At 33.6% G+C, this 18,853-nt stretch overlaps 2 protein-coding genes and 1 pseudogene across 7 annotated transcripts in view; 1 reads left to right on the plus strand and 2 right to left on the minus strand.

Annotated features, from left to right (window-relative positions):
* The window catches only part of LOC109208323, a 7,615-nt gene extending 1,468 nt beyond the window's left edge, over positions 1-6,147 (minus strand). For 2 of the 3 annotated variants that reach the window (XM_019371412.1, XM_019371411.1), the window contains exons 1-5: positions 5,677-5,826; positions 5,331-5,543; positions 4,623-4,715; positions 4,440-4,538; positions 3,090-3,419 (exon numbers count right to left, since the gene is read on the minus strand). In XM_019371412.1, coding sequence (XP_019226957.1) covers positions 3,090-3,419; positions 4,440-4,538; positions 4,623-4,715; positions 5,331-5,543; positions 5,677-5,721 — 780 coding nt within the window. In that variant the 5' untranslated portion in view covers positions 5,722-5,826. Of the gene's footprint in view, positions 1-2,683; positions 2,739-3,089; positions 3,420-4,439; positions 4,539-4,622; positions 4,716-5,330; positions 5,544-5,676; positions 5,919-6,058 lie in introns of those variants that run through there. The other variant, XM_019371410.1, reaches the window with a different exon arrangement.
* LOC109208321 overlaps positions 1-14,995 on the plus strand; it is a 57,065-nt pseudogene extending 42,070 nt beyond the window's left edge.
* LOC109208324 lies at positions 6,724-8,657 on the minus strand. Of its 4 annotated transcripts, none has more exons than XM_019371416.1 (4): positions 8,514-8,656; positions 7,920-7,987; positions 7,642-7,736; positions 6,724-7,570 (listed from the first exon to the last, which is right to left on the minus strand). In XM_019371416.1, exon 4 carries the CDS (start codon positions 7,541-7,543, stop codon positions 6,887-6,889), a length of 657 nt encoding a protein of 218 aa, XP_019226961.1. In that variant the 5' UTR covers positions 7,544-7,570; positions 7,642-7,736; positions 7,920-7,987; positions 8,514-8,656; the 3' UTR covers positions 6,724-6,886. The 4 variants fall into 4 exon arrangements, with proteins under 4 accessions (XP_019226961.1, XP_019226960.1, XP_019226962.1 ...); XM_019371415.1 differs by having other exon boundaries at positions 7,642-7,747; XM_019371417.1 differs by lacking the exon at positions 7,642-7,736 and having other exon boundaries at positions 8,514-8,657.
* Positions 14,996-18,853: the final 3,858 nt, after the last annotated feature.

Here is an 18,853-nt window from a genome sequence, read left to right on the forward strand (position 1 = left end):
CATAATCACTAAAAAGCCATGTGGCATAATCAACAAAAAGCCAAGCGTCATTGTTAAGAATAAAATTAAACTTAACCTTTTTAAACTTAAAAAACTTTTTAAAATTTTGAATTAATTAGTTACTCTTTTTGAATTAATAAATATAAATATATTATAATTAGCTATATTAAAAAACGAAAATATAAAAAAAATAACTACCCATTCAAATTGGGGAGTAGTTTATAGTTGGTGTTTCAAAGTTATTTTAAAATAAAAAAAATGAATAATAATAAAAAATTAAATTAGCTACAATAAAAAAATGCAAAAAATTAATTATTGTCTTACCTTTTTAACCAAAAAACTTTTTTAAATTTTGAATTAATTAGTTACTCTTTTTGAATTAATAAATATAAATATATTATAATTAGCTATATTAAAAAATGAAAATATAAAAAAAATAACTACCCATTCAAATTGGAGAGTAGTTTATAGTTGGTGTTTCAAAGTTACTTTAAAATAAAAAAATGAAAAATAATAAAAAATTAAATTAGCTACAATAAAAAAAACGAAAATATTAATTAAAAAAACCTACCTATTCAAGTTGGGGAATAGTTTCAATTTCGAGTTTTAGAATTATTTTAAAATAAAAAACTAAAATAAAGAAATAAAAAATTGCCAATTCAAATTGGGGTTAAATCACTTTCCATTTTTTATTTTAAAATTTTATATATATATATATATATATATATATATATATGCACATACACACTCACACACACATATATATTTTATAATTAGCTATAATATAAGATAAAATAAAATAAAAAACTATCCATTCAAATTAGGGAGTAGTTTCAAGTTGGAGTTTTACAAATATTTTAGAATAAAATAAAACAAAAAAAATAGATATAATAAAAAATATCCATTCAAATTGGGGAGTAGTTTCAAGTTGGAGTTTTAAAATTATTTTAAAATAAAAAAATAAAGAAACTTTCAATTCAAATGAAAAAATACAAAAATATAAAAATACTGTAGCTAATTTATATATAAGATAAGCATTATATATATATACATATATATATATATATATATATATCTTTATACTTTTGATGTTATAATTTAGTAAAAAAAAATTTACTTTATTTAAATTTAGCTATAATAAAAAATATCCATTCAAATTGGGGAGTAGTTTCAAGTTGGAGTTTTAAAATTATTTTAAAATAAAAATAAAGAAACTTTCAATTCAAATGAAAAAATACAAATATATAAAAATACTGTAGCTAATTTATATATAAGATAAGCATTATATATATATANAAGAAACTACCCATTTAAATTGTGGAGTAGTTTATAGTTGGTGTTTCAAAGTTATTTTAAAATAAAAAAATGAAAAATAATAAAAAATTAAATTAACTACAATAAAAAAAAACGCAAAAAATTAATTAAAAAAAAACCTACCTATTCAAGTTGGGGAATAGTTTCAATTTCGAGTTTTAAAATTATTTTAAAATAAATAAATAAAAAATTGCCAATTCAAATTGGGGTATGGTTTCAATTTGGAGTTTTAAAATTATTTTAAAATAAAAAATGGAAATAATAAAATAAAAATTGCCAATTTAAATTGAGGAGTGATTTCTTTCTAATATAGTAGTCTCTCTCTCTCTCTCTATATATATATCTATACACACACATACATATTTTATAATTAGCTATAATATAAAATAAAATAAAAACTACCCATTGAAATTAGGGAGTAGTTTCAAGTTGGAGTTTTAAAAAAATAAAAAAATAAAGAAACTTTCAATTCAGATGAAAAAATACTGTAGCTAATTTATATATATATATATATATATATATATATATATATATAAACTATTTATCTCTTTATACTTTTGATGTTATAATGTAGTAAAAAAAATTTACTTTATTTGAATTTTTAATAAACTACAAAATTTGAAAACATCAAATAAGTATGACCGTAGAAAGGAATGTATGAAAAGAGGGGGATAGAGATTTTATGATATATACATTTTGAATTAATTAAAAAATAAAAGATAAATACATAACACTCAACAAAAGCATCAATAATACTAAGTACTTCCTAATTCAATAATAGAAATAAAAAGGAACAACTAATTTATTTGATTACTATATGATTTGTATCCTTTAATTTTTTGTTGATTGTATTATATTTCTGCACACTATATTAAATAATAAAATACAACTAATATTTATAAAATTAATATAATATATTAGATTATAATTTTATTAGATTAATATTCTGTCAAATTTCTGTGCATCGTGCGGGTTGTTATACTAGTAGAAAAGAAAAGTTAAAGAGTTGACCAAGAACATTTCTGTCCAAGCTTACTATTTAGTCAGTCAAGCAGCAAGTAGACAAGCTTCCTAGACTATGTTTTTGTCAGATGTGCTTATGATCTTATGAGACTGACTGATCTAAACTAGGCAAGAGTATGCATTTTGTGCTCGGGGAAATCAAGTAAAAGTTTGTATATTGAGCAAAAAGGCAGAGAGTCCCTATTAATCTACTCTGTTGGCTGCAACTCTAAGGAAGGAAAAACTTAGTACCAATTTGCTAGGTTCTACTTTAAAGGCAGAGAGAGAACAGGATCAGGTCAAATAGAGACCTTATAACATGACCTTTTTATAACTCACGGATTCCATTATTAGGAGAAAAATATACCTGAGAATATCATTTCCCCTGATAATAACTTCCAGCGGCTTTTCTCATACTCCCTCTGGTTCACAATAAGTGTCCAATTTGCATTTAGCACGCCCATTAAGAAAATACTAAATTCTATACAAAAATACCTACTATGACTAAACTACTCCTAATTAAACATTTAATGTGGGGAGTAAGAAAACTTTTTAGGGATATGTACATAGGGGTTATTTTGTAAAAACAAATTGAATTCTTTCTTGATTACATAACTGGACAGTTATTTTGAACCAAAATGAAAAAGCAAATTGGACACTTATTGTGAACCGGAGGGAGTAATAAACAAAATTATCTCATAACAGATTCCAATCTAACTTAAAATATATTGTCAAATTGAATGGGCAAACAAAGAAAAAATAAGCACTTGTACCTGTGCAGGAGTCGGAAATAAGTGAGCAAACTCCTCGGGGATATTTCCAATTGTCATTTGAAATAAGCTAGTTAGCGCATTCAATTGTGATCTCATGTTTGCCATCACTTGCACCCATTGTGGAGGTGGAGCACTAGCGCTAGATGAGCCCATATAAGAACAACCACCTCGGCGTGATGTTTGCTTGAATACTACAGTTGGAACTGCACCCATGCCTAAGCCTCGAACACGGCCAGGGTGCTCGGGACCGAAGACTACACCAAGCGCATCATTCGGTGAAATTTCTGCCAGATTTTCTGGCCTTTGTCTTCGAATTTCTTCAATTCTTTCCTACACGAGGGACAAAATATAATTACAAAAGGAGAGAATTAGACTTTAGGAATTTAACTATAGACAGAAAAAATGGAGAAAAGGGAAGTATAAAAAAATTATAAAAGTAACACAACTGACTTTGAGAATAAGGAGACTTGAACTTTAAGGAAACTTTGCTACACGAAAATCCCCATAAAGCTGCTGCCTATTTAGCAAATGCACCTTTTGGCTATTTTAAACACATGATGTGCAAGAATAATGCAAATATGCAGCAAAGAATAAGCTGTAGTGAAGTAATGAATCTCAGAATGTTCACTGACTAACAAAATCTTATCTCATTATTTCCTCTGATATTTTGCAGTACTAAAGGCACTGTTTGTTTGTTAGGCCATGCAGAAATAGTTTAGTTTATTTTTAGAAATGTGGTGTCTCAAGAAGCTGCAGTTGCCTTTATTTTTGTCATCTAATTTGGCTCTCTTGGTTTTTATCCCTTTGGTTCTAGTTTCAACTCTTGCTTGTACATTATTAGGTAGTTCTTTTGTGTCATCATTTTCTTCTTCTTGGAATGGGATTAAGTCTGTTGGAATTTTGACCTCTTATTCTTATCTCATTATTTCAGCAATTTTGGTCTTTGTAATTTTGAGCTCAACACTTGTTCCCCTCATCTTGAAAATAAGGAAGAAGAACCAAGTTGAAATAAGATGGCAACATACCTCAGCAAGATGAATACAAGATGGGAACTGAAATACAAAATGCACAGACAGCTTTTCTTATTCTTTCTGATAGAGAATCAATGCTTCTCTTTTCCCTTTCCCATTTCACTATTCATTCCCTCTATATATAAACAAACAACTAGTAACAAATATTCTTTGCACTTTCAAACAAAGAAAAGGATTTAAGAACAGAAGAAGAAATCAAAAATTTTAAAATAGCTATAATAACAATTTTTGTTTTTTTAAAAATGAAGGGCACCTAATGATCAGTTCCATATATTAAAATAGCTATATATGAAAGACTAGAGCACCAAATAACACTTACCCCAATATCCCTAGCTTGATCATTCACATAACTCCCATCTTTCCTCTTATGAGTCTCAGTCCACACTTTGCCTCGATCAACTTCTTTCCCCATTTTCTTCTGAAATTTTAAAAAAGTAAACTTAGTTAATTAAGAATATATTAATACACAGAACGTACCAGTAAGTATGTCATATTAAACTACCATCAAATCCCTTCTTCTAGCCAGACTCATAGCACCACTAGTATGAGGAAGTGTTTGTTGTCCTCGAATCCGTTGATTTCTCAAGCAAAGCGCCTACGAGTCAAAATAGGAGAATTTCTGTTACATATAAAAAGCAACAATTGATAACTGAACTAAACAAGACACTGGCATTCATTTTGCTGCAAGCTTTAGAGAACTAAACAAGAAATGATAACTGAACTATTAGGAGCTTCACCAGCCTTTGTAGCAGACCATCTATTAGCTTTCTCAGTATCTAACTGGGCACAGTTATTGTATCTATATAAAAACAAGTCATGTACTATTCCAAGAGCATGATCTATATTAAAATGAAGTGTGTCTAATTAATGTTGATAGATATACTCAGTGATCAACTCCTTATAGTTGTTTGCCATTACAAAGTGAAAAAAAGGAGTCACTTCAAACAATACACAAATGAATGAAGTTAATCAACCATAAAAAAGCCAACCTAACTAACTACTCTGGCAACTAAACCTGGTTTTACAAAATTGGAGCTTCAATCAATAAAAATCCCTATATGGACTTTACCATAAAGTGGTACACTTGTATTATTTTAGCATAAACTTGCGTGAAACAAAGAAGAGGAAGAAGGGGAAAAAAGAGAAGCCACAGCAGTGGCAGAGAAGAAGCAACAAAGACAAGCAGTGAAATAAGAAGAAGAATACGAACCTTTGTTTTCTCTTTGAACAGATAGTTAACATACAATGCCCCTTGGTCCATGGGAATGCCTTCTGGAGCATTTTTAATGATATCTTCTTTGCTCAATAATGGATCCTCGGCCTCATGCCATAGTTTAAGCCTGAATTCCTTCCACTTTTTGTTAAGCGAATTGTTAATCCAACCTTTTACCTTTTGCTGATCACTCCTAAAGAAAAACCGAGGCTTGACAAAAATAATATATGTTAGTTTACTGCTGACAGAATTTCCAATCAACAACACAGCAACTCTTTCCAACAAAAATCTAAGTAAAACAACTATAACATACAAACTAAGCAAAAGAATTAAAAGGCATTACCAATACGAAATCATTAACAGCACGGTGCACAAAAGGTTTAGGCATTAATGCCCAACTCTCAAAGCCAATTGGAAAGTAGCGAGGATTTGTAGCAAGCTCCCCCAAAAATCCTGCAAGAATGCCGGCTGATTTTCCAATAGGTTGAGCAAACTCATCACATTCAACAATTATGCGCGATCCATTCTCCAAGTTATGGACATCGTGAACCTTCAACCTAATAGATTTTATCACTTGAAGTTCATCTGCAACAAAATAAAGACCATATTAAAATATAAATCGAGGAGTTGAACAAAGACGCGCACATCTCAACTAAGCCACAATTTTAGCATTTTATTTCTTTGCTTGCAACAACTTTTCTTCTTTTCTTGGCATTTATGCAGACCTATTCCACAATCAATTCTTCTTTCAATCTAAAGGCTACATATCTATAACATCAACAACCCAACCACGAGGCTCCGACTCCGCGTCATCTGTAACTTGTCTACGTCTAGTTGGTTGTGAAGAGACTCCATCAGATGATGAAGAAGCAATAACATTCTGTGACGAGACTCCATCAGATGATGAAGATGGAATGACATTCCGTGACGAGACTCTATTAGTTGATGAAGATGGAACGATGGGATGTGTATGACGTGAAGAAACTCGATCAGAAGACGAAGATGAAGCTTGAGCCTGAGACTGAGCATGTGATGACTGCTCTGGAGCAGGTGAAGATCTCCCTTTGATTGATTTGAATAGATTTTTCACCCGATTTTGCTTCGGCATCTCTGCATACATGATTGAACAAAGTGACAAATCAGTAATATGCAATTTCAGAATATAGCCAAAGAGCATTAAATTCAGAGGCATAAATTGCATTAAATTCTTCCCTGAGGTTTTATGCTCTAACAGATCAGATGATACACATTTCAGCCCATTGTTAGAACATCCAAGCAGAAAAAATAGTAGCAGTAAGCTCTGTACAACAAAAATCAGCTACGGTACAGACAAAGCTAAGAGAATCCAAAGACATAACAGTAGAAACAGAATAAAGAAGAGAATGTATAAACATGCAACATGACTCTACTTCTCTGTATAAGGAGCAACTTTAACTTGGTTTAAACTAAGCAATAAGCACAAGCAAATAAAATTTAAGGGAATCAAAACAAATAGAAACCAACTGAAATTTCATTAATAAAAGAAAGTAGCTAAATGAGTTGGCAGTGGGTCTTCAAATATGTTCATCTTCCCCAATCTCATCTTCAATATCGCATTCACCTAATACTTCATCAATTTCATCCTCCCGACTCAAAATTAGATCATTCACATCATCAAAGAATTGATCTAACTCTTGCACTGGAAATGGTTCATTCTCAGGAACTTCATTCTCTCCTTCTCCCATTTCATATAAGTCTCTTGGTTTCAAGTGAACAACAGTACTCCATCCTTTATTCACCTCATCATCCACATAATATACCATTTGAGCTTGTGAAGCTTCAATATATGGATCATGCTCTTCACGATCACCAATGTGAATCAATTGTGAAAAATTAACAGAAGGAAATCCCCATGCATCCTTTCTAAACCCTCTATTCCTAGTTGTGTCAGCCCATTTACACTTGAATAGTGTAACCCTAAATCGATAGTAGTTAAGCTCAATGATGTCTTCTAATTTGCCATAATATGGCAAATCTGCTTGCCTCAGGTTTCCATCAGCACCACTGGCAATACAAGATGTGGACGAAGTCAAAAAAAAACCACTGTTTTGCGTTTTCAACCCATGCTCTCGAGTTGTTGTCCGAAATTTGAACCCATTGATCTTGAATGATGTAAACCTTCTAGCATATGGTGCTGGACCATCTGCTAAAAACTTTAGTTCATCAGACATAGTATTTGAAATGTCTGGATTAACAATCTGAAACAAGAATGTAAAATGTGTTAGTCACAAATTTAAAGTTATAAAATTCTAATACATTTGTAACCAACCTTTCGAGGAAACCAATCAATAAAGTCTTTACTAACTATCTTCTCTATCTCCGTGTTTGAAGGCTTTCGTCCCTTCCACCGCCTCCGCACATAAGCTTTAAATTCACTAAATGAGATTTTGATATAAATATAACAATTAACATAAGTTTTTATGTATTTAATGCAAGTTTAATTTAGATTTGCCTTAACTACTCACTTAATGAATGGCATGACTTGTGGACAATTTGGTAACACAGCTGCTCAAAAGAAAGGATAAAGTTAACTGACAAGAGCTATACCTATCAAATATAATTTTGTCGACGTCGATCCCAATAGCTTTACCAGCTGTTTTAGATTCCTTGGCTACCTATCAAGGCCATAAATGATATTTAGGTTAATATTAGCAGAACAAAAACTAAAAATGTCAAAATTTAGACAAACACAAACTTAATTGAACAGAAAAGTAACAAAACTTGACACAAAAATAAACGGAAAAAAAAAACTATTAGCAGAAATTGACAGCTAAAACAGCGAAATCGGCCGACGAATCAATAAAATTGATTGCCAAACGGTGAAATTGATGGGCTTAAGCAATGAATCGACAGCTAAAATCAGTGATTTAAACTGATCTTTGTCCAATACACACAGATGCACGCCTAAAATCAATGAAATCAATGGCTAACACAGCAAAATCGAAACCTAAATCAGTGAAATTCACGGCTAAAATCAGTGGTTTAACCTGATATCCATCCAATACACACACATGCATGCCTTAAATCAGTGAAATCAACGGCATTTTGGAAGGAATTACACGAACGACTTGAAACCGGAGACGTATTGAAGTGAGTATTTATCAGAAAAGGGCTATTTATAGACGAATTCAAACACATTACCTTAAACGAGTTGAAATCTCATCTCCTTACATCATTGTAATCTCCTTTGACCTCTTATATTACAGTGATTTAATTTGGGGAATCGCTTGTTTAGAGAGAACGAGAGAGACGGTGTAGAGTCTAGAGAGAGAAGGTGTGTCTGTTTAGGGAGCTTTAGCTGTTTGAATGATATTTAAGTTATTATTAAATTTAATGCTAATAATTTTAATAATGTTACTGAATAATAACATTAAAATTAGCGGAAAAGAATTATTAAATTTCGTCTAATTAGTGGCGGTTTAGAACCTATGTAATTGTAAAAAAATGCTGGTTTAACAAATTACGCACTAATGGCATCTGGAATACCGCCGTATTATGATAAATATTGCGGCGGTTTATTGGAATCGCCGTTATTTAACCGCCGCAATAATTCCGGTTTTTTGTAGTGTATGGGGGCAAAGAACTGTTTGTTGCTCAGCAGATCTTGCAAAACTGGGAGTTTGTACACAAGGAGAAATAATTCACCGCCCATCTACTGATAATCCTCATTGGCCTCGAGTATTTGGTGCCTCAGTTTGGCATTGATGAGCATGAAGCAAAACTGCAGCCTAGAACAATACATATTACAGAAACGGGAATGTAAATTTTATGCAATGCGACCAGGAGGTTGTTGTTGAAGGGAAAACCGTGTGGAAAAATCCTACTGGTTACCTACCTGGTAGGATGGCCCCACTTACGAACTTTTATGGGTTCATGTCTCTTGTGTTTGTGTTACTTGGGATCTTTTGGTTTTCACGTATGATTATCTTGATGGTCTCTATGGGATATGGTGTTGTTAGACCAACTCTTGGTGGCCTTATGTCAAAGGTCCTTTTGCTAGGATGAACTTTCTTTCTGGCATCGGAAGTGCTTAAACTGGTAGAAAATATTGGTACTGTTAACGATTTCTCAGGAAAGGCAGGTTATTTTTTGTACTTTCCGTGGTCATCTTGGATGCTTTCTTTATCCTTTGAATATTCACTTCCCTATCTGCAATGTTGAATAAGCTTCAGGTACACTGGCCTATACTTTTATTTATAACTTAGTATCAATTATCTGGTCTATAAAAGGGTTCCCATTCCACATTTCCTATTATCTTCATGTATTTGTGGATGACCAGAAAGCTAGAGATGATACAAGTTACCTTCATATATTCTGGGTTAATTTGTAATACAATGTTAATTAGCTCTCTTTTTTGTTACTCATTGTTGCAATGATTAATGCTGCCGCATTTTGTTAGCTTGGTTATTAGCTCTCTTTTGTATGACTATTTAGTTTAGCTGCATTCAAAGGCAACACTCTCTATCATGATATACACTTAGTTGTTTCCATTAAGTGAAGAAGCTTCTTCACACGGTCAGATCATTATCTTTTATTAAGAAGTGGTCTGCTGATTATTTTATCTTCAATATTGAAGTTAATATAACAAAATGATTCTTAGTTATTCACTTATTTATAAATATTCTTTTGTATATCTATTTAGATATGGTTAAGATGGGACTTCTACCTCTCTGCCAAGGAAGGAGCATTTAATGTGGTACTTGAAATAGAGGACGAATTTACCTTTTCTTTTTTCTTGAGGAATTTGGGTTGAGGGTTTAATCATGACACGACTTCATTTTCTTGACCATTATTACTATCAACTATCAAGCAATGGTAGTTAATTGGCTGATGTTGTGAATTGACAGGCTAGAAGGTAGTTGGCCAAGATAGACATATACCGGAAGTTCACAAATGCACTGGCTGTGGCGGTTATTGTTTCTGTTGGTTGGGTATGTTATGAGGTAATATTGGCTATCTCCATATTGAAGCCGATATATTGTTTCAGTTCCTTCAATCTAAGATAGTTGATTCTTAGCTTTTGTCTGCAAAATAGCCAAGTGATGGCTACACAAAAGTGATCTTTTGCGAAGAGATCTGAATTAAAAAAGGAAAAAGGCCAAACCTTTTATTCAACTTGTCCCTTTCAAGAGTACATGGAATAAGCTTTTGAAACAATAGCCAAAACGTGGAGCTCTCCGGTGATCTAATAATTTGACCTGCAATTTTAATTTGATATATGTGTTTGTGTCCGTGTGTGGTGAAGGACTTCGGTCTCATCAAACAAACATGAAGAATTGAAATAAGGTGCTTACGGGATAAGATGGTTCTTTAGTTAAAGGAGTCACAGTTATATTGTTATTCATGTCTAATTTCATCTATTCTTATGTCCATTAAATAAGTAAAAGCATCACAATTCATGTTATCTTTTTTCTTCATCTCAAAAAAAATAAAAATCATGTTATCTTTTTTCTTATTCAGGAATCTTTATGAAATCTAGACAAACTATGTTTTAGAAACGGATTAAAGTAAATCCAACATAGAGGGATAATGAATAAGTAAGTTCAACTAGTGCAATGGCAAGGAGAGCTATTCCATGAGCTGAAGCAAATAGTTAGCTATAGGAATTCTTATGTTCCTCGATGCGAAATATATTGGGCATGATTGTGGACTTTGTGTGAATCCTTGAAGATACAGAGCAAATCATCTAGAAATTGAAATGCACTCTTATTACATACTCGTACTTGAGTTCATATAACGTAGTTTCCTTGTCCTCCTAATGTTCCCTATTTGTATGTTACCAAGCAAAAAATTAGAACTTGTTTTTTCGCTGGCAGCTGTACTTCAAGTCCACTAATGTGTACAATGAGTGATGGCAAAATATGCAATGAGTGATGGCAAAATGTACAATGAGTGATGGCAAAATGCCTAGATCATTCTTGCCTTCTGGCAAGTGCTGTCTTTCTCTCTCCTTTGCGTCATCTGTGCACTTTGGGCTCCATCTCAAAACTCCATGAGGTAATACCAGGCTTTCTATCTTTGTAATGCATGTATTAACTTGAGTTCACAGAGCTCTTCCTGTGCAATTGCTTACCCAATAACATTCTACAAATGCTTGTTTTAAGGCAAAATACCTTAAATGTCACGACCCCAGGTATTTCTAGCCTAGCATGCTGAACATAATCCAAATAGGGCAATTTGAGCAAGTAAAGCAATTAAGTCAACTTAACATGCTTTCCTAGGCTAATAGCAAGCTTAAATTACACAAGGTATGAACAGGAAAAAAGGAAATCACATTTATAGTTACTTAAAGAAAACGTATTTTCAATAATTAGCACAAGTACGCACTCGACGCCTCACGTACAAGGCTTTTCAATTATCAACAAACCAAATCCTAAGGGGAGTTTCCTCCACGCAAGGTTAGACAAGCCACTTACCTCGAACCGGCTCAAAATCAACCCGAAACCACGCTCTTGCCACGAGTACTCGACTCCAAATGGACCAAATATATTCAATTCAATTGCATAATATAAATAACACTTCAAGTAACTGATTCTACAAATAAATCCTAAGCTAATACGCGAAAATAGGAAAAATGACCAAAACGCCCTCCGGGCCCACGTCTCGGAATCGGATAAAGTTTACATTTTCAGATCCACATACCCTCACGAGTCTAACCATACCAAAATTATCCAAATCCAATGTCAAATTCCCAATCAAAACTCGAAATTTAGGTCTAAGAACTTTCTCCCAATTTTCATCCAAAATCCGAAATTAAATGACAAAACTAAGATTAGATTATAGGAATACAACTAGAAAGGGATTAGGAATCGTTACCCACTAGTTTCCTCTTCAAAATCCTCCCAAAATCGCCCTATCCCGAGCTCCAAATCAATTTTCTAACTTTTGAAACTAAACCCTTGAAATTCTTATTTCCTGCCCAGCAAATCCGCATCTGCGGTCCTTTCCTGCAGTTTCCACTTAAATCCCCTTCGCCACACCTGCGACCCAGAATCCACATCTACGGTCACGCAGGTGCGGTACACCTTCCGCTTCTATGGTTTCAGCTCTTCTTCCCCTTGGTCGCTTCTGCGGCTTGATTCCGCATATGCGGGAGTCGCACCTGCGGCCTCTCAACCGCAGATGCGGTTATGACAACAGTCATAAACTTCAGTTGTAACTCCAATTTCCCAATCTTTCCGTCAACCATCCGAAATCACCCCGAGGCCCCCGGGACCTCAATCAAAAGCACAAACAAGTCTAATACCGCTATTCAAACTTATACGAATCTTCAAAACACCTCAAACAACATCGAATCAACCAATTAGCATCGAATTCAAGCCTATGAACTTCAAAACTCTAAAAATACGCTTTCGATCAAAAAGTCTATCAAACCTCGTCCGAATGACCTGAAATTTTGCAAGCACGTCACATTAAACACTACGGAGCTACTCCAACTCCCGGAATTCCATTCCGACCCCGATATTAAAATCTCACTATCGAACCGGAAACTTCAAAAATTTAACTTTCGGCATTTCAAGCCTAAATAAGCTACGGACCTCCAAACCACAATCCGAACACGCTCCTAAACCCGAAATCATCCAACGGAGCTAACAAAATCGACATAATTCCATTCTGAGACCGTCTTCACACTGCTCCGACTACGGTCCAAATTCTAAAGCTTAAGCTCTCTTTTACGGACTAAGTGTCGCAAAACACTTCGAAACTCAAGACCAAACATCCCGGCATAACAAAATAGCGGAAACAAACACGGGGAAAGCAGTTAATAGGGGATCGGGGCGTTAATTCTTAAAACGACCGGCCGGGTCGTTACATTAAACCACCCTAAACTTGTCTCAAATTATTAGTGTCCTCCCCAAACTATGCCAGATCCTAATTACCCCCCTACACTTTGACTATATGAATTTAGAAATCACCCCCCCCCCCCATACNTCCACGTTGAAAATTTTATCTTATGTGTGCTCCACGCAGGACAAAGAAAATATTATTTTATTTTATATACACAAATCAAAGAAAAAAATTAAAATAAAATATTAGGAGTAGTCGATCATTTTTCGCCAAACATAGTAGCGAGTACTCCTCTCCCCACTCTCTCTCTCTCTCTCTCTCTCTCTCTAACTTTCTCTCAAATCCTCGCAATGTTTCCCGATTGTTTGCCGATTATCTGCAATTTCTTCTCCAATTTTCAAGTGATTCTCAGCAGTCTTCTTTGTATATTCAAGTAGACACATATAAAGGTTAGTGATTGAAACTTGATGTTTGATTAGGGTTGAAATATGATAGAGTTGAATCTCGAAGTTACATAGCACAGTGATACATAGACAAATATTCAAAGTTTTTCTCCACTTCAACTCTTGCTCTTGTTTATTTTTCTTCTTCAACAAACCCAAAATAACAACATTTGCTTGTTCTGGAAATTCTGGATCCTACCAATCGAAAAAATTTACAATCTACTCGACCTTTAACTTGTGACAATGAACGAAAATTAGAGACAAGAAGAAAATATATATAACAAACCCAACAAAAATATACTAAAATTGAACCTTCTAAATAGCACTAATCTCACTATATTCATACTTTATAGTTTTTGCATCCAAGAAATCTCCTACCGGGATTAGCATTTGACCAAAAATGTTTACACATGCTGGATACCCACATCTACAAAGTGTATTCATCTTTAATATGGGGTATGGTGGAGAAAAATAGGACAGAAATCCGAAAATGGGACTAAGTAATTTAACTAATAAAGAAGAAAATCAAGAATTATATGAAAATGTATGAACTTGAGTTTGGCTTCAATTGAGGATGTTTTAAATAGGAAGAAGAGGGATTGTAGCCGTTGTGATGTTATTTGGGGGCCTGTTTTTGCTGTTTGAGAGCTCTCTCACGCGCCATACTAACTTAATACCTCTTGCTATGCCATGTGGCAGATCAGGGGTTTCTAAATTCATATAGTCAAGTGTAGGGGACCGAGCATAGTTCGGGGAGGGCACTGAGCCAAATTTAAGGGTGGTTTAAGGTATTTTGCCTTTTGTTTAATAATGATGGTCATTCATGATGGCCTCTGAACAAGGAGCTAGTTTTTATGTTAATAGAGTGTTAGCATTTCAACGTCAATTTGCTAGACCTAGAACGAACGGAGAATACCTAAACCATGTGAGAAAATGAGATGATTTCTTCCTCACTCCCAACCCTCCCTATTTTCATATTAGAGATTATGAATTAATTTTCTTCCTCGTTTTAGGCGGAAAGAAGAACATAAAACATATTGTCCTGGTGTCAAAGATCCAGCAGTGTTTTGTTCAAATTTTCATATATTCACGCTTTCCCTTCAAAAAGAATCTCAAAACAAGTCTTTCTGTGAGAAAATTCAGCATTTGTTAGATGCGATAGTTACTCTCTTCTATTTACGCACTTCAATACTCATTGAGTTTCTTTGCGATACATCCAGATATGCATATTCTGACGATAGTGAAGAGTTTGACAATGACGAAACATTGACGCTTATAAAATCGCTCCCTTTGTCACCAAAGGATGTAAGAAGTCCATCAGAAATGAGATCTACGCTGGGTGGAAATGGGGCATCTAAAGGTGGTGATGTGGAAGAAGACAAGACGGAGTAGAGTGTATAATTTTGTTCGTACTACTGTAACGAAATGTGTCATGAGAAGGGTAATTGTTCTTAGAATCTTGTAGTTGGTATTCTCTCAGTAAAAATTACTTGAATATTGTCTTCCGTTGCCTTTCTTCATTCATGTTTGTTTCATGAGAAGGGCATCTATAGAAAATTTGTTGTCTTCCGTTGCCTTTCTTCATTCATGTTTGTTTCAGTACTTATGGGATATTGTGATGCTGTCCACATAAAAAAAATTCACTTTTTTCCGAAACTTTTTTTATTCTTTTTCGAAATTAATGTTTGGCAATAGAATTTTCAATTTTCACTTGAAGATGAATGTTGGAATTTTTCTAAAACTCCAAAAAACTGTTTTCAAAATTTTCACTCAAATCATTCACAGAACTTCAAAAACAACCAAAATAATATTCATGTCCAAACAAAACTATAATTTCAAAGACCGCTTTCACTTGAAAAAAAAACACTTTTTTTGGAATTTTACAATTCTTATGTCCAAACGCCCACAAAATTGGGTACAATTAGAGTTGTGTTTGTACAACTTTAATTTTCATGTACTATTTTTACTTTTAAATGTTTGCATTTTTTTCAGAATTTCACAATTCTTATGTCCAAACGCCCACTAAGTTCGAACTCGGAATCAAGGTCAAGCTTCAAATCGTCGAATTAAAATACCAATCAATCAAACTCAAGAATAAGCGATCAAGCCCTTGAGTTATAAGTTGAAGAGAATGAGAAAATTCAAATGATACTTTCTCTAGACGTAAAGAAATTTCAAGAGATTCTAACAATCATTTTACTTGAATTAAATACTAGAAGTACAACTTATTTTATTTTTCAGGCATCAAATTTGTTGTTACAGTAGTAAACTAGAATAAATTCTTCTTAATTTTTCTTGTCAAAATTGATAGTCAAATGCCTAGTCTAAACATTAGAGGAGTAGGGGGATTTGCATCTATACCCAATTTTTGGATCACCTTTTAATGTATTCCTTTGCAAAAAAAAAATTGCAAGCGTACCCACTTTTCGGGCAACTTCAGACATACAGGCCTGAAATAGTAAAAATTTATGTCTGAAGTTTGAACTTCGGAATGTTTTGCCTGAAGTGTAGCCTTATCAGATATTTTTGCAAAACTTCAGATATTTAAACATCCGTTCATAGTGTAATGGAAAACTTCAGTTCAATAAAACTACAGCATGTTTTGGCTGAAGTTTTTGTTTTGTTATTACTGAAATTCAGCATTCTAGGGGCTGAAGTTTGTTTAGTATCTGCTGAACTTCAGCATTTTAGGAGCTGAAGTAAGTTTGTTTAGTATCTACTGAATTTCAGGATTTTAGGAGCTGAAATTTGTTTAGTATTTGCTGAACTTCAGCTCCTAGAGGATGCACTTCGGTGCTTGGGTCCTTCTGGGTAATATTCCAAGCAGTCAACTTGAACTTCTCGTCGTCCTCTTGTTGCTGATATTGCTTCATTCAATTTGCTTGCGTGGCGAACTAATTGCTTCATCCTCTGCAACACCACATAACATTTTATTTCGATTAGAACAACAATCAAAATAAATAACACCTTATCTTTATATTTTCCATTTCGCAAACTAAACTCGTTCCAAAATACTTGACATTTAAAATAAAAACAAGGAGCACTTATTGGTTTTCTCTCAAACTTACATGTACTATTTCAATTAGTGTAGCGTTAACTAAGTGAGATATTGAAGAGAGATATATACTATTAAAAATCTTCTTGAAGGTGTGCAAAAACATTAAAAGAGCTGATGATGATGCTGAAGAAGAAGAAGAAGAAGAAGAAGAAGAAGAAGAAGAAAGAGGAGAAAGAGGCCTGAAATTGTTTATAAAGTAGGTAAAAATTAAAACTTTTTTAAAAAGTGAGTATAGGTTAAATAGAGGCGACCAAATTGGGCACCCGTGTAATTTTTAAGAGGAGTAAGAGGGTGTTTTGCTAAGCTTATAAGCTGGACAAACTAGCTTATAAATACTCTTCGGCTTATTTACGCGTTTGGTAAAGTTAAAAGTGCTTATAAGTCAAAAATAAGTTAAAAGCCATAAGCTAGTCACCGCAAAAGAGAATAGCGGCTAAAAGTAAAATATGTTTTCTCTAATGAAACATGCGACATCCATCGTTTCTATTTGTTTAAAATATTTGATTGATCGATACTCTTGATCCATTTAGAAAACTAGATCAGCTTAACTTGTTAAATTAATTTTAGATCTATTGAACAAATCGTAAAAGATAATACTATGAGTTAAAAACGAATTCTATCAAAACGGTAATTTATAAAAAGTATGTTAGGGGTAATTAAGATTTACTATAATAAATATTGATGAAGAAGAGCCTTGGAGCAACAATCAAGTTGTTTCCATGTGACCTATAGGTTACGGGTTCGGCCGTGTAATCGGCCATTAATATTTATATCAGGGTAGGTTGCTAACATCACACTAGGGCTGTTCAAAACCGAACCGAAACCGTTAACCGAACTGAACCCATAACTTATTGGCTTATTGATATCGGATTATCGGAGTAATGGATGTTGAACGGATTGAGATTTTACAATTAACGGCTTAACGGTTTGGGAACTCATTTCTTATCGGGTGACCGTTAACCTGTTAAGAATTTTTATATTTACACTTTTACTCATATATATATAAAGTACTATTGATACACTGTGTTAGTTGGCTCTACTCTCTAGCGATAAAGTCTATTGTGGTAGTTTTGTCGGCATTATCAAGGCCTAAAACAAGATCTTAACCTCTTTCTGCCACAGACCAAGTGATGCGAGAACTCCGTAGAACCAATCGACCATGAACATTCTTTTCAAATTGATTTTGATTGACTACAAGCCCTAAGATACACAGTTAAGAAAAGAGACAAAGGTGTTTGATGGATCGAATAATATAAGAACAAAAGGCGTATCGCAACCTCTCGATGGATTCAAGGGAGAATCTTGCCTCGAAACGGTAGTCTTTTTCTCTAGAGAGTAGAGTCAAGGTAGACTTTCTATTTTTATTCTTCACCCATTTGGTACTAATTGTTGAAAAAAAATTATTTGGTTTAGCCGATAAACCGCCCAATAATCATTAATCTGATACCAATCCGCCCATTGTCTTATTGATGGCTAACGGGTTACTATATTTATAAAGCGATAACCGATAAGCTAAACCGTTAAGTGTAGTTATTCGCCCGATCCGCCCGATAAGCACTCCTACATCACACATTCTTGGGGTTGTGATTCTTCCCCAGACCCTGCGTGAACGTGAAACGTTGCATATTGAGTAGAATTTGCAAAGCTCGAATGTGAAGCACGTGTTCCTAGTGTGATTATTGCAGTAGGCCCACAAAGGTGTACCACATCAATTCTTTTTCATTTTTCTTCTCAAAATTTATCTTTAAATGCTTGTTTATAGTCGGAGGGAGTGATGTGGTAAATGTAAACATCGGAGTAAATTATATTTTACTCTTTTTACTTATAGCTGGTACAACACCACAACGAGTAGTATCTAAAGGTAAAAGGTTTTTCTATAATAAACCATATGACTTACATTGTGTCAACTCAAATTGATCGATTAAAAAGCTAAATCAACTTAAATATATTTCATTTTTACTTTAAATTTAAATATACCGAACCAGTATAAGAAAATATACAAGTGCGAGTTTAAAAAAAGTGTTCTATCGAACGGTAAAACATTTAAATTGCTAACAAATATTAGCATTTACTTCAACCATAAATATCGAGTAGAATTTTTAGAGCTCGAATTTAAAGCACGTGTTTCTGCTGTTTGTACTACGCAGTAGCCTCAGGTTGGCCCACAAGCTTATCCGACACTCAAACTTATC

Source organism: Nicotiana attenuata, unplaced genomic scaffold (assembly GCF_001879085.1).
Source record: "Nicotiana attenuata strain UT unplaced genomic scaffold, NIATTr2, whole genome shotgun sequence".
NCBI lineage: Eukaryota > Viridiplantae > Streptophyta > Magnoliopsida > Solanales > Solanaceae > Nicotiana > Nicotiana attenuata.

Bases quoted from the DNA above. Each gene is read 5' to 3' on its own strand.
- LOC109208324 (XM_019371413.1), bottom strand. The intron at 7,571-7,641 runs GTTGGTTACAAA...TTCTTGTTTCAG, and splicing joins TTGATTGGTTTCCTCGAAAG to ATTGTTAATCCAGACATTTC.